The sequence below is a fragment of the Schistocerca serialis genome, chromosome 2 (genome assembly GCF_023864345.2).
Source record: "Schistocerca serialis cubense isolate TAMUIC-IGC-003099 chromosome 2, iqSchSeri2.2, whole genome shotgun sequence".
NCBI lineage: Eukaryota > Metazoa > Arthropoda > Insecta > Orthoptera > Acrididae > Schistocerca > Schistocerca serialis.
In genome coordinates, this window is record NC_064639.1 from 549,264,271 (window position 1) to 549,280,965 (window position 16,695).

Sequence of the window (16,695 nt, forward strand, 5' to 3'; positions counted from 1 at the left end):
GAAGCCAACTATGGTCAGAATATGTGACACTATGAATGTATTAATTAAAACTATTACCACATCTTTTTTACGGAACTCAAAAATATTTGGAGTTATGTTCAATATTAATGTTGTAGATTGCTGTGCTCTGTAACTGTGTAAATATTCATTCTCCTTGTTTTAATGACTAATATGATGTTCATGCTGTCAACACTGTGTATTTTAATTTATTTTTATTTTCTCTGCATCATTTTTATTAGAGCCTATTTTAGGTTTTATATAGCCTAAATGAACTACTGAAGGAGCCTATTTTAGGTGCCTAAAACACACTTTTTTATGACCTAAAAATCCGTTGTCTACTCATCACTCATACCCTTGCAATAGACCTAGATACACAACCTGTCCCGTACATCCTCCCACCACCACCACCACCACCACCACCACCACCACCACCACCACCACCACCTCCTCCTCCTCCGTCTGGTCACCTATCCCATCAAAGGCACGGCTACCTGCAAAATCAGTCAGGTGGTCTAGAAGCTAAGCTGCAACCACTGTGTATGGCACTGGCGTTCTACATGGGCATGACAACCGACAAGCTGTCTGTCTGAATGAATGGCCACCAACAAAGTGTGGCAAGGAAACAGTTGCTGAGCATGCTGCCCAACACAATGTTGTTCATTTTAATGACTGCTTCAGAGCCTCTGCCATCAGGATCCTTTCTACCAACACCAGCTTTTCTAAGCTGCACAGGTGGAGACTCTCACTGCAATCTAAGCTGAACTCCCCTAACCCTCTCGTCTTCAACCTTCATTAGTCATTGTCCTTACTGATCAGCCCCTTCCCAGTTCCCATTCCAGCACTACACAGCCCTTTATTTCACCAATGTACCCATGGTCTTTTACTTCTCTCCTTTTCCACACTGCTGCCCCCCCTCCCCACACTCACTGTGTGTGTGTGTGGGGGGGGGGGCTCTAATTCAGATGAAGGCCTTCTGGCCACAAGCTTATTTGCTTAGCAGTCTTTTGTTATGCCTGTCTGTAACAACACCTCTGCTATATGGTGAGTAGCACTCTATCCTTTTCACAATACTATCATAATAATCTCAAGTCTAACTACACTACTGAGCTTATGAAACTATTATCAGATGTCTTGAAGTTTAATTATTTCAAATTTGGCGAACATCTTTACAAACAAAATGTGGGGTTGGCCATTGAGTCCCCATAGCAAACGCCTTAGCCAACATTTACATGGTGCTTTTTGAACTAAGATTCTTTAATGCACAGTCATAATTTAAGGATGAGATAATAGCCTATATGTGGTATCTTCATGATGTGGTTGTGACTTTTGGGCAATAAGGACTAGTTATATAACATAAAGTGCTTAATAACAAATTTTTCTCATCACCCCAACTCTCAAAACATGCAGCCTTCAGAGTAATGCTCCATAGAGTGCAAGAAATTCATTAGAGCGGCTAAGAGAGAACTTCACAACATCAGATACTTCACCCAGGTGATTAGTTAACGATTTAACATAAGACTAACACTGGCTAGTAGTAAGAAGAGATTAAAGGATAGCATCCACTTTGGGCAGGATATGTATGATTAAAAGAAAAGATATTGTAGAATACATTATTGTGGGGCAATCCCTGACAAGGCAGGTAGATGGTGAAAGCCTTAAATGTCATTACCCCTCATATCATCCCAAAAAAACAATGGACAATTGTTTACACCCCATTAAGAATGACAGCTTAAACCCTATAGTGACATAGGTGTTTGTGAGATTAAAGTACCTACAGTATGACTGCAGGTGTGTGGGCCAAATGAGCAGAAGCTTCCATATCAAGTATAAATAACATGGTACAGTGAATAATCTTATGTCAGCCCTATCCCTGCACCCAGAGCTCAATAACTACAGCTTACAGAAATGAGGGACAGTTTAAATATCTTGCATTTACAACCTAAAGATCTGACACTTAACATCTCAGAAAAAAAACTCAAATCACAAAATGTGAAATTAACCAGCCAAATAGCGTCTTTAATGAACAAATGTAATTAAAATTTATGGTCATGCTCAGTAATTATTTACAATGTATTCAGGGCATTGCTTCTCAGTAGATAAATTAACTTTTCTATAAATGCATTTATATTTATAATGTGGTATTTTATTTCCACTTTCTTCTGCCTAGTCTCTTCTTCCTGTTGTTTGTGCCCCATTGGTCGACTATGTTGGTGTGTGTTTATTTGGACAAGGGGAAGCCACTGCCTTTTTGTACTATGTATATGTTGTATGGTTAAAGAGCATTCCCTAGACAGAATAAAGTAATTATAGTATGAGGGTCACTCCAAAAGAAATGCACACTATTTTTGTAAAAATACAGTTTTCCTTCTGCGTGTGTGAAAGTTTTACAGTGTGTAGATACATCCTTCCTGCTTGTTTTAAAACTTAGTTCAACCTGTTCCCGTGAGTGGCGCCGTCACAGCATGTCTTCAAGATGGCTGCTACACTTGACGTTCATCAGATACAACGTGCTGTCATAGAATTCCTGTGCTGTGAAAACGAGACAGTGGAAAACATCCACAAGAGGTTGAAAATAGTGTATGGAGATGCTGCTGTCGATCGCAGTACAGTTTGTCGGGGGGGCAAGCAGGTTACATGATGAAAGCGGGCATGGCAATATTGAGCTTTGTCCTCGCAGTGGCAGGCCTCGTACTGCACACACTCCAGACAATGTGCAGAGAATTAACGAATTGGTGACTGCTGACAGATGCATCACAGTGAACGAATTGTCACGCATGTTAGGATGGGGGAAGGAGGTGTTTGCAGAATACAGAAAGAGTTGGTGTTAAAAAAGGTTTGTGCCAGGTGGGTTCCCAGGATGTTGACAGTGGCTCACAAAGAAACAAGAAAAATGGTATGCAGCAAACTTTTGGAATAGTACGAGAATGGTGGAGATGAATTTCTTGGAAGAATTGTGACAGGTGATGAAACATGGCTCCATCATTTTTCACCAGAGACGAAGAGGCAATCAATGGAGTGACATCATGCAAATTCACCCAAGAAAAAAAAAAAAAAAAATTCAAAACCACACCTTCTGCTGGAAAAGTTACGGCTACAGTGTTTTTCGATTATGAAGGACTCTTGCTTGTGGACATCATGCCAAGTGGAACCACCATAAATTCTGATGCATATGTGACGACACTGAAGAAACTTCAAGCTCGACTGAATCGTGTTCAACCATATTGGCAAAAGCAGGATGTTTTGCTGTTTCACGACAATGCACGGCCACATGTCAGTCAAAAAACCATGGAAGCGATCACAAAACTCGGACGGACAACACTGAAACACCCGCCTTACAGTCCTGACCTGGCTCCATGTGACTATCATCTCTTTGGGAAACTGAAAGACTCTCTTCGTGGAACCAGGTTTGAAGATGATGACTCCCTTGTGTTCGCTGCCAAACAGTGGCTCCAACAGGTTGGTCCAGAATTTTACCGTGCGGGTATACAGGTGCTGGTTCCAAGATGGCATAAGGCAGTTGAAAGGGATGGAAATTATGTGGAGAAATGAAAATATTGTTCCTGAAGGATGTATCTACACACTGTAAAACTTTCAAACATGGAGAAAAAAAAAAAAAAGTATGCATTTCTTTTGGAGTGGAGTGACCCTCTTCGATTACACGGGGTGTCATGGCCCTGTGGACCTCAGCACAGTTGACTTTTTCTTACATCATGCACCCATTGTGTGTATGTTGGCTACTGGCATTCCTGTTGAAGGTTAACCTTCAATTAAAATGCTTTTACTTGTATACTGATTCCTAATATGTGTTATTTTATTTTTATTGATACTGCTCTTGCATCAGTGATCAATAGAGAATGGCGGTTTTAAGATTTTCTTTTAAGGTTTGGGTCCAAAAGTTATTAGCCCACCAAATGCTCAGACTGGTAAAACAAAGTGACAATATTTGCAGATGCACTCATGCTAAACTAACAGTATATAAGTGCGGTTATGAGCTTTCAGAAGCACGCAACAAAGTGTAAATTAGAAAATGTAATCCACAGCCATCCTGGGATTCTTCTCACCCACACTGTCAATAGCAGAAATAATACCGTATTTACTTGAATCTAAGCCGCACCTGAAAAATGAGACTCGAAACCAAGGAAAAAAATTTTTCCCGAATCTAAGCCGCACCTGAAATTTGAGACTCTAAATTCAAGGGGAGAGAAAAGTTTTAGACAGCTCCTCCAATTAGAAACAAAGTTGGTCCATTGTAACATGAGACACAATTGAGGTCAATGGATGAAGATACAGCTACAGTAGTTTGGTTCGAGTCTTAAGCTTAACAGTTAAGCTTTACCAAGTAGCCATTGCTATGTGTCAGACGCTCCGTCCGTATTTATTCGGATATCCTTCCTTTTTCAAGTGCTTCGTCTGGTTTGAATCAATTGCTTATTTTTGGGGGAGGGGGGGAGGGGGGGAGGGGGGGGGAAACAGAGAGAGAGAGAGAGAGAGAGAGAGAGAGAGAGAGAGAGAGAGGAATTGTCTCATAATCAAAACAACGGCAAGAGACTGCTATTTGTTGTTACTTACACTGCTTTGATAATGATCAACAAGAACCAAAAAATAGACTGCATATGCAGATGCCTCTTTATTACATTACATTCTGCACAGAAATTAGAGTCCTCTTAGATTCATACTTCATTTCTGACTGTATCACTATTCAGCATAAGAATAATATGAATATAAACAAGACATTATATGTATATTCTTCCGCGTTTGCTGTTGTCTCACTCTAGTTTTGTAGGTTATTAGGCAGACAGGATTTAAATAAGATGGCAGCAAACACGAAAGAATACATGGCATAATGTTTACATTCTTCTACCTTTTCTTTTAATTTATTTACTGACACATAGGTTTTGGCGCCAGTATTTATCTTTGTGCCTGCAAAGCATGCCTGTGTAGTGATACATATATTAGACGGCAGAAGCTAGTTGTGGCGGCACCTACCAACATTTTTCAGAACTTCCACTTACTTTGCACTCGATTCTAAGCCACAAGCGTTTTTTTTTAATTACAAAAACCGGAAAAAAAGTGCGGCTTAGATTTGAGTAAATACGGTAGGTTAGAGCTCTAGCTGTGGGTTGGTGCCTGCAGTGTATTTACTTATGTGATAGCATCACACCCCTTCACCTGGCATTTTAATATTAGTGTCTAGTATACAATATTGGTAAGCTAGAAACTGTACATAAAGGAGACATACAGGGAGTCCAGCAAAGCAGTCCCTGATTTCAAAATAAGTATCTCCAAAACTAAGATTGCTAGATGAGTGCAACACACTGTATGTTTATTAGTGTGTAAGCATTAAAAATTTTATACAGAATTTTCAAAAAGTTCAAAAGTTGCTAACAGATGGCTCTGTAATTGCAATATGCAGTGCCTATAATTAGTGTGTCGCATCTCAGGGCAACAGTTCCACTGTTGAAAAGTGAAAGGAGGTTAGTTTACCAAAGGATGGGGTTGAAATCATGTATTTCATTGAACAGCATGTTTTTCTAGAACTTTAATACCACACCGCCAGAAAACAGTCCTACGGCAACAAAGCATAGTTTTCAAAAATGATTTAATGTTCCGAAGGGACCCTATAAAAACCATTCGCAAGCTCTTCACCAAATTCCAAGAGACAGGCATCATGGCTGATTATCTAGAGAGGAATGTTGGCCCCAGGCAAACTGTAGTTTCTTCAAGATGTCACCACAATTTCTGGAATTTTCGCAAAATCCAAGAAAATGAGTCAGATAAATTTCAGTGGAGACTGGTTTTAAGTGTTCCAGCATGCAGAAAATACTGACACAGACCTAAAGCCACCAGGCTATGCCTGTGCAAGCTGGGTGACAGAGGGTTGACTTAAACCAGATTTGCGTAACGAGTGATGATAAAAAATTTAATATTGGTAGCACCTGGTTTACAGATGAAACACAATCCCATCTCAATGGTATCTTGAATAAACAAAACTGGTGATTCTGGTGTTCTGGAAATGCCCATTTTTGTGAAGCAAAACGATTGCAGCCTCCCAGAGTTACCGTTTGGGTTGCAATATGCAACAAGCATACTACTGGCTCTTTTTTAATGAGGAAAATGACCACTAGTGACTCTTACACTGCAATTTTGGTAAACTTTGACACCCCACAACTAATGTTGGAACCCAGACTACATTGTATCGAACCAGTATTTTGCTTTTTTTGACGGTTACTTGGGGAATAGAGTCATTTCATTGGATTTTGCAAATTTACTGGTGCAGGGGTTGATTTGAGAGCCACCACACCATGCTTAAAGGCTTGAGTTGACATTCAGTGTGGTATCTGAGTGTTTCCCTTAAGACACTACAGAATGTGATGGCAAATGTCGTCATTCGTTAGCAGCACGTCCGTATTGTAAGTGGCATTCATTCTGGCAAGATTGTGATGTAATTCCAAAGACTGATTGCAGAAGACAAGTTTAATTACACAAATGAATATTGTATGAGCCGCAAAACACACAGTGCCATATGTTAGTAGCTTTTAACTATTTCACAACTTCTGCAATAATTCTTACAGCTTCCACACCAAACCTACCTTTTGCTGCACTCATCTGTCAATCTTAGTTTTTGAGGTATTTAATTTTGAAATTGGGGGGCTCCTTTGCTGGACACCCAATACCATGCTTACACTGACACCATTAGGTGCAGAGGCTTTGTATCTCTCTTTTGAAGTTTGTATTGTTTTATAGATTGTTCAATCATCGTTAGTCTATGTTCTTATTTCATTTGGAGTGGTTCTGCTATTTCACATTAGGAGGATCTGCTGTTTTATGTAGGCCCAGTTCTGCAAGTGGTTTTCTGTGCAGTCTTAGAATACACAAGACGAACTTTCTGCTTACACGCCATGCACATGAGACTCAATACATTACCCCTTCTAGTTGACGTCTGTGGATATTCTGTACATATTTTAGTATCCTCTTTATTACAAGCTCTACCAGCTTTCTTGTAGATTGACAATATGTATAGTCATTGAATCGTGAATATGTATAAAATAGTTTACGTCTATGTGATACAATGCAATCTCTCTCACCCAAAGAAACTGCAGCATGCTGATGTAACCATAACGCAAAAATGCTACTAGTATTTTAACACTAAGAATAGAAAGGTTGACTCTTCATAACAAATCGAATCGCACAGCAATAAAAATATTTTGTCATTTCTCCAAATATTTTAAGGTGCTGGTTGAACAAGCTGATTTAAAAACAATTTTCAATTGAGAGTACTGGTATTTTTATACTGCACATCTTGACACTGAAAAACTTACATTAGGAAAGCATACTGACATAGGAAGCTACACAACAGGAGTAAAAACAAAATGTAAGAAAAGTTCTCTCATCAGGAAGGATTGTACTTATCTAAAGTTGAAAGAGTACTACTCAGCTCAGTTTGACAATGGATAAGTATGAGGGAGGGGTTTACCAAAAGTTGGAAATATTAGTTCATTATGTTGAATCAAATTCATCATTTTTCCTCAATAACAAGCCCAGCACCACAATGATTTGCAAAACCATAACAAGAGATGTTCATTTAGAATGTAATCTTCATTAACATATGAATCACAATAAAAACTAAAAAACACACACACACTTGAAACAGCTACATTAAAAACATATACCACTTGCCTTTTGCAATGTCATCTTCCTCTTGTTGACTAGACACTACATTTGGGTCTCTGCTGACTGGTGCAGGTTGCCTCGGCTAGGGGAGGAAAAAAGTAAAAAATAAACTGACAAAAATCTATAGCTTGTAACAGTATAAAAATCTAGTCACAGTAAGCAGTACATACAAATATCCATTTTACAATAAAAAGAAAAAAAATTAAACAGACCACATGGTTTAGGATTAATACTGTCATCTGAAACCTGAAAAGCACACACACGGAATTTATACAAACCTTATTCATTGTAAGATCATCACTGCAGAAAAGTATTTTACTTATATGATCACTGTCAACAGCAGCTACCCAAGATTCACTGTTAAGTGATTACCACTGTTAATTGAAGACTCGTTTTATGTACACTCATACCATTGCAAACTTCCTCCCTCAGGTATATACAAAACAGAAAAAGCAGCAAACAAAATACATACTGCCATATTAACAGCTCATGGATTCGCACAAGTATAAATTATTTCCTTGAATGCAATTAAAATAGGATATACAGCCATCACTCAGATGGCACTAAATATGTATAAAATGCATGCTACCTGAACACTGGGGATGACAGGTGGCACAGTTATCAGTATCCTTACAGATGAACCTCTAAGGACAATTAGAACTCCAGGAGAGGGACAATCTGAAGCTTGGCCAAATTCTGAGTAATATGTTTGTCATTTTAAGAGTCTGATTCTGTTAACCAGAACAAAACAATTTGCAGTTCATGAAAGTCTTATTTGGCAGTTCAGCTGAATGAGGGTGAAATAGAATTACTAACACATATTCTGAGCAGAGAACTGTATCTAATAATAACATCATAGATCTTTTCTGGAACTCGTGGACAATACTAAACAATGCAATGTGAAAATTTTTCAGAATATAAAATATGAAAGACTGAAATAATGTATTTTAAAAATAAACATGGTAGACATTATGACACAATAAAGCATTCCGTGGCAGACACCTTTTAGTATGCACAACTCTCTACATATCTACCAGGGTAAAAAAGAAATTGTCATACAAGGGGACCTTAGGAACTTCTCTGCCCTCTTTGATTTTCCTTGTACTTACATGTTTTGAAGGACAGTGCCTGGACATCACCAAATTTTAAAACTAGGATATTACATCACATAAACATAAGTTTTGATACAGGTGAGTCTAAATTTTAGTTTACTGTGAATACTTCCATTTTTATGCCATCATTATCTAAAATAAAGATAATTTATCACAATCTGGATTCAGTATTCATTAGTATTTCCATTTAATAATAAATACAGAATTTAAATAAGAGTAAAAAATGCAACTACTGAGAATCTAACCCATGCTTTTACGATCATTATGCTAATACGCTCTACAATGCCTCTCTCAGCTGCTGGCAATGACCTTCAAATCTTAAGTACAGAGAAAATCAAAGAGGACCAGTCTGTATGGTCCCCTTATTAGCTAGCTAGCATCAAAGCAGTTTTGAAGAAAACATCCCGAGGTGTAATACATCATTCATAGAATGAAATGTTCCATATCTTTGATATCCACTTGCCAACGAAAGATATTTGTGGGTTAAGACAGTTAGTAAGCAGGAAGCACCCCACTTTCAGGAGATGCTTTGATAGTTTGTGCAGATCAAAACTGTACCGATCCTGCGTTATCGCGATGCGGACTGCAGGCTGGCACTTCCACCTGCTGGGTGGAGTCCTTTGCTCTTTGGGGCCACGAGCGGAAAGACATGGAGTGCACGTGACCTCCATGACACCAAATAAATCACCATGGCATTAATGTTCAGATTTTATTGTACTACCATTCAGAGTCTCATGAGACATGGATGCATAACTATATCTAACTGTAATGTAATGTATGTGTAGTAAATTCATTAAGAGAAGTAGGATTTGTGCATTATAGGAATCAAACTGAGAAACTTCTCCGAGTGTGTTACTCCACCGGAACAAAAAATTCTTTCAATTCCTTCGATGCAACAGATCAAGGTCCACAGAGGAGAAACTGTGTCCCGGTTCATGGATACTGAATAGCGAGAACCTTGCAGCATTGGTATCACACAGGAACTATGAAAGAAATTAAGATCAGCAAGAAACCTAGCAAGATATGGAAGTTATGGTCAACTACTGCACTGTTTCAAAGCCTAATAACCCCATTAGGGAAATAAAGACAAAGGAAACATTCCACTCAAAAATGTCGGTATAATCATCATGTTTAATAAAGGCAAATGGAAAGGGTCTAAAAATTTGATCAGATTTAGCCATAATTCCCAGGAGTAATTTGTTACAACCAACAGGTTATATTACACACATTAACAAAACTTCAACAGAAATATAAACAAATTCCACCAACTAATCTTTGAGAGATGAGCATATCACAACTTTTTTTTTTTTTTTTTTTTTTTTTTTTTTTTTTTTTTTTTTTTTTTGGCAAGTTTTCTGCTAACTGAATATGAGGATCATTTCTCAATAAGGAGTGGAAAATAAAATCACAGCTGATTCATCAAATAAATTTTAACTGTCAAGCAGTTTAAATGCTTTAACATATATTACAGATGCTGCGACACCGATTAAAGACAATTAGAGCAATAGACAACTGCTGTCAACTCAAATATTTTATTCAGTACACTTATTAGAAGTGACCCTGCACAACAGTTCCAAAGAAAAAATTTCCTTTCAGCAGGAGGTGGAAAGGGAGAAAACAGTGTTAAGGCACAGTGATTTGGCTTCAACAGCTCATTCAGATAATAGGATTAATACATACAGCTGAAGGTTGGTACACAGAGGACCTGACCCAGATTAGACAAAACATACCTACAAAATACACATAAAAGATGCACCCAGAATTCCTCAAACCACACTCGGGAGATCACTCGGTCTAAGGGTGGTGAACAATTACTTCGTTAGTTCAGATAAAGAACCTGGAAGCCTGACAGAAGCAGTAGGCATATCTGTAAGGAATTTCCTTAATGCCCAAATGATACATCACTAATTAGTGCACAGTCAGACTCACTGAAATTAAAAGAACAACCTGAAATTAAGATAACATGAATTACTCTCTAATCATGTCATTAAACACACAACACACTTTGTTTTGTTTCCTGTATAATTTGAAAGTTGTTCCAATATATAAAGGATGACAAAACTCTACCATAAATTTATCACACAATCTCAATGGTGTCAACTTTTTCTAAGATATTTGTGTCACTTATGTAAACCTGATAAATTACACCGATATGCATAATGTTCTGTGTAAATGTCAGTTTGGATTATGGCATAGCAGAAACATGACTACTGTCACTTTAGAAATTAATGATCTAACGCGGACAGCCTTTGAAAACAAAAATATGGTATAACATTTATTATGCTAACAATGCAAAGACTGACACCATTCCCTTTGGCAGTAACAGCAAACCTTGAATTTTATGAACTGTGTAATCTGGCATTAGTAATAATTATTTCCTATCTTAAAAACTAAGGAGGTTCTCTGATTTCAAAATAAATGCTTCCTTACAATAAAAGCAGTACTGTTGTTCCACAGTACTCTGTTTACAGATCCTATTTATCATCACAATAATGACCGGCCTCATTACCTAGATCAGTCTTCCCTTCACAATGCTGATGCCCACATCAGAACATCTGAGCTCTGGATAACATTACATATGAAAACTACTTGACCTGTACTCCAATGGTTCTCATCAAACAACTTTGTAAGCCATGAAAAACAACAGTTCCTTTTGGAGAGACCCAAGGGCAAACAAAACACATTTGTTAAACAGCTGGTAACATATTCTGACCCCAAAATTGAGCACAATGTACCAGCAAAGAGATTTCATAAATCTTGTACCGAACGGGGTTAGTAGTAACTACATTAAGAGCAATATATTTTGGATTTTTCCAGTCAGAACTTTCATATGGTCAACTCATTTTCAAACTCTTCTCCAATTATAAACATATCAAAAATAAATGAAAGAAATTTATAAATAAAATCTAAAAATAGTCTCAGGGCAATACAGTCAATTTCTTTACTAGGCCTGGGCTATCAACTTGTACATTTGTATTTTTACATTAAGTGCCCTGTGCCAGACACATTAGCATGAGGTTTGTTGTCAGAGAAGAAATTAACACATACAACAACAGAACAAAGGCAGATTATAATATTATATGGCACAGGCTCAAAAAAACTGAACTAAAACAAATTGAACACATTCAAAATTTACAACAAACTGCCACAACCCACACAATTCATGTCATTAAGGATCTCTACAAAAGAATATGAAATACATTGAAGTAAACCCATTTTATGGTATAAAAGAATTTTACACACTGAACAACACTTATTTGTTTCTAAGAAAATAATGGTTGTCATTATCTTGCACATTCTTCCTATTTGTAATGGTTATTAGCTAGTCGGGTCACTATACTCACTGCCTTAATTATTATTCTTATGTATTAATAATTACCTGTATTTAAATAACTGACTGTAAATATTGTCTTAATTTTTTGTGTACCACTGATGAAGCATAACTCATTTCATATTATCAATGACTGATTTCTTTATTTGAATTCTTGTGCAGTATCAGTTCCCCAAATTTTCCACATTCATGTAAACTTGCATATTCCAGAGCGTCAAACTAATGCATTCGAAAATAAATACAAAACACTTGCTGTCTGATTACATGGAATAACACCCCCCCCCCCCCAATGTCTCATTTTAAATCGGTGGCATTAATGCCCAATACTACAATAAACTTAGTATAATTCTGTAACTTGCTTCAGCATACTATACCCAACCACAAAAATCTTCAGTGTGGTACAATTGATTTCACAATCTGCACCTCACATTTGTTGATGGAAATATTAAAGCTCTTTAAGCTGCATAATAAATTATGACCGGACTTCAGAAAGTAAGACACAGAGAGATAATAGTTGCATCACAGTGTGAGAGCGAAATGGCGTAGCAACTGGAAATGTACTGAAAGTTGAAGCATGTGTGACAGTAGCCAATGATTTTTGTGGGAAAAATGTATAAACAGCAAACAGATTCATCATGAATTTCCAGTAGTATATCGACCAAATGGAATGTTATGTCCAGCAGTAGTGAAAGTTGCCAACAATTTGACCAAGGCCACACAGACATGGGTGACACTAATTAGGAAAGAAGACCCTCGGCATTGATCACATGACAAAGTACAGGCAATCCAAAAACTGAATGACAGCGACTATTGATTTTCTGATTAGGATTGTCACATAGCCATTCTCAAACGTCCTCGAGACCAAGGAGCGGATTTTTGTTGTCAAGGAACTGCGCAATTGATAGAACGTTCCAACCATGTTTTAAAGAGACTTTATGACTATGCTTGGGGGGGGGGGGGGGGGGGGGAGAATCAGTGTCCTGTATATGTATCACTTTGAAATACAGTGCAGCATTTAATGAACGTTACTTGACAGCCATAATAATGTTGAGACTTACTTTTTAAAGCCCCTTGTATAGTGATGTAAAATGCTTGAACATTTGTTAGTTGGGGCAAATGCCCAAAATTCATAAATGTTTGAGCATTTACAAATTTTAAAGATTAACTGATAAGTGGCACTTGTAAAAAAATTTTAAACTGATGTTTTGTACTGGAAATTGTTTTTGCAACACTGCTTCTGTAATGATTGAGTAACTAAGTTGAAAAAGCTACTTGAGAGTTAGAGAAGAGTTATTCAAGGAAATAAATTGGACATCAATTCTCGGGGTAGTAAAAAATATATTGCCGATTCCGATTCCATGAGTCAAAGAATCACCGATTCTCTAGGAACCTAACAGTATCATAATCTAATCATTCCAGTGTCTTCAGCATAGATTCTTTGTTGATAAATCTTTATTATGTTAGTGTTGTAATTTCGTCTTCAAAGTAGTGTAGTCATACAAAAGTTGTTAAACAAAGGAGTGGAATAGAAACTATAGTCTGTCTCAAGTCACTACATATGACAAAGCATTTTTTTTCCCCCACTGAAAACAGTTTAACATTTAAGAATACATTCATTATTAAGAAGCGCATGCAAGCCATTTAATACGTTCAGTACAATTTGTTATCAATAATCTTTCTTCAGTAATATTGAGAGATTTGACACAGATTATAAAGTGTGTTACATTATCTAAGGACAATTTTTTTAAAAAATATATATACCTGCTTATCACTACACAGCTGTTCGAGAGAGTGAGTGAGTATTTTTTTAAAATGACTGTTAAAAAAATAAATAAATTCCTTTCCTTCTTAGTAATAATATCAATGAACGACATACTAATATCGAGAGTATCATCTCATCCCTTATTTTAAATGGTAAAATATACATTTTAGGAGTAAAAACTTTAAAAGTTCTTTTTATATAAATGCCCAGATTTTGGGCATTTAAAACTGCTTTGGGCAAATGTTCATTTATAAACATTCTGTCCATTGGGCATTTGCGTGTCCCACATGACTACTGTTGAAAAAGGAATAAGTCAGTCCAGATCAAAACAACTAATTTTTGTTAATTCTTGAACTTTGATGTCTTAGTCTCTCCAATTATTTTTTAACATTTGCCACCAACCATGCAGTTTACAAATAGCGAAAATGCTAATACCTTCTAGCAATGCTAGTCAATGTTTTCAGTTTTCAAAATGAAAAAAAAAACTGACTTTCGACACATTTTGGGGGGTCAATTTGTATGCACAAAACTATTGAAGCTACAGAGTTGACTTCTCATTTCATAGTTATTTAACTGTGCTTCCATTTCATATGAAATACAAGTACTGTGAAATTAAATTAATATTCCAAAAATATAAAACTTATTTTTTTTAAATCTCAAAAGCAGCCCTAATTTTTCTTTGAAAAGTGTACGACTTACATATTTCTGTACACCTTTGATAAAAATTAAAAATAGAAAAGGATGAGTTGAAAGGGAGTTTAAATTTTAAATATATTCCTGCACCACACTAATTTTTCTTGAATCTAGCCATAAAAACAGTGTGAAACATTTTACTTTTTGTTTACTCTACAGCTATGCTCGATAAACAATAAACTAATATCTAACAGTAAGGTCTGGACCTTCTGTTGATTTGATGTGGACTGACTCTACCAAACCTTGAGCATTGCTAGCTTTGTGACAGTGGCAGAATTATGTACCAGCATGTTTGAAGAGATCTGTACATTCCTAAAAATGAGATACTGAAGATAAAGTAACCCACTGTGCATATAACAGTGTGACAGCAAGTAAAAAAGAGTGTATTCCCACAAAGAGCAGCCAAGTTAGTAGAAAAGGGAAACAAAAGCAGCACTTTCACAGAATACTACACCCACTATTAATGGCAAACCAAAAGGTTCTATTCATGTAATTTTTTATGAAGAGTGTCATAAGTGTTTAGCGATTTCGTTAACTTCTGCAATCTCTCCATCACTTGTTCCCGTTCTTTCATTGTCACGTGTCTAGCTTATACTGACCATTCTTCTAGATGGTTTCCATGATAGTGAACAAACAATACAAGTATATTGGCAATAATATGCACCAATCATGTGTGTCATTAAAACTACTCTTTAATGACTCATTGTACTAATGTTTTTCAATTAACCCTTGTCCAACTTTCGTTGATATCATGACTATGAGGCCAAATAACTCCAAAGATGTTACAGAACCTAATGTGTTCACCTCTAAATTGTTTACTAAAACCTTACTGACACTCACCATGTCTGAATGCTGTGTGAAGTCTACACCGTCTTGTTTAAGCCTGGTATACAAAGATGGTATGAGATTCAGTTGAGGGTCTGTTTTGAAATCACCTTCAGCCCACTTTTTCAACAACTGTTTCAATTTATCAGCAATTCGTGGCTGACTTCGGGCTAGCAGTTTTCGAAATTCTGTTTCAAAATCTCTTGATGCAACTTCCAGATGGAAGGGTTTTCCACAATTGCTCACACAGGCATCCAGTAACTGAAATAAAAAAGAAATCTAATTGTATACATATTTATGTTTTCGTCTGGAGATGGTATGTAACATAACAATTTGGATTTGTTAATGGGAGATTTCTGTTACGGTCAGGAAAAGCTTAATTAGTTAATCTGCAAGAAATACAAAACTGACTCTCCATAATTAGTATGATCTGATGCAGATCTTACCGTTAAGGCTTGCATAACAATGTGGGGATCCTGGTGATTAAGCCGTCTCACAATAGACCGCAAACAGTCCTTAGCATGTGTAGGTGAAGTCCCCACTTTGTCACATATGTCCATGATCAGCCCCCATTCTTCCGAAGTATTCTTCTCGTCAGTGGCTTTCTCTAAATAGTGACACACTGCATGAAGTACTTGAATACTTTTAAAAAACGCTGGTGACTACTGATTTAAAGAAATTAGTTTTTATTAATGTAAAGTCCTCCATGCAGTCACTGACTACGCAGAAATCCGGCAACGTTCTACAGTATTTTGCGAGAGCTGTTCTAATATGACGACATTTACAACCATTTAAAACAAAGGTTCCCTGACAAAACAGATTTGGTCTCCAGGAAATTAACCAATCTGACATGAAGGGATGATGCACATAAAGCATGCAAATAACAGTGCTCGCAATTTTCTCTACACACACACACACACACACACACACACACACGTACATACACACACAAATTAATTGACACACTATACCACACGTCAAGTGAAACCTGACAAATGTTATGACGAGTGGAAGAAACCTTACCAACATCAGCATCAAACGGTGATGACGTAGAAAATATTCCCATTTTCTGGCCCGAAATTATTGTCACAAATAACTATCTTGATATTCGCCTTTAATTTAGCAATCACAAACCTTATCATTCAGGTGACTTTTGGTCATTGCCCGTATAAACACACACTCTGTGAAACAGGTACAGATAACTAATAGCAACCCAGCTGCATCATCGATTCTAAGATATTAGTATTCTCAATGAATGAAACGTCACGAATATTACAGTTGTGTCAGCGTAGTTGTATTAT

At 36.9% G+C, this 16,695-nt stretch overlaps 1 protein-coding gene across 2 annotated transcripts in view; it reads right to left on the reverse strand.

Moving 5' to 3' along the window:
• Positions 1–16,695, reverse strand: part of LOC126457535 (signal transducing adapter molecule 1) — a 56,441-nt gene extending 39,746 nt beyond the window's left edge. The window contains exons 1-4 of one of the 2 annotated variants that reach the window (XM_050093891.1): positions 16,418–16,695; positions 15,841–16,001; positions 15,410–15,655; positions 7,678–7,753 (exon numbers count right to left, since the gene is read on the reverse strand). In XM_050093891.1, coding sequence (XP_049949848.1) covers positions 7,678–7,753; positions 15,410–15,655; positions 15,841–16,001; positions 16,418–16,460 — 526 coding nt within the window. In that variant the 5' untranslated portion in view covers positions 16,461–16,695. The remainder of the gene's footprint in view (positions 1–7,677; positions 7,754–15,409; positions 15,656–15,840; positions 16,002–16,417) is intronic. The other variant, XM_050093892.1, reaches the window with a different exon arrangement.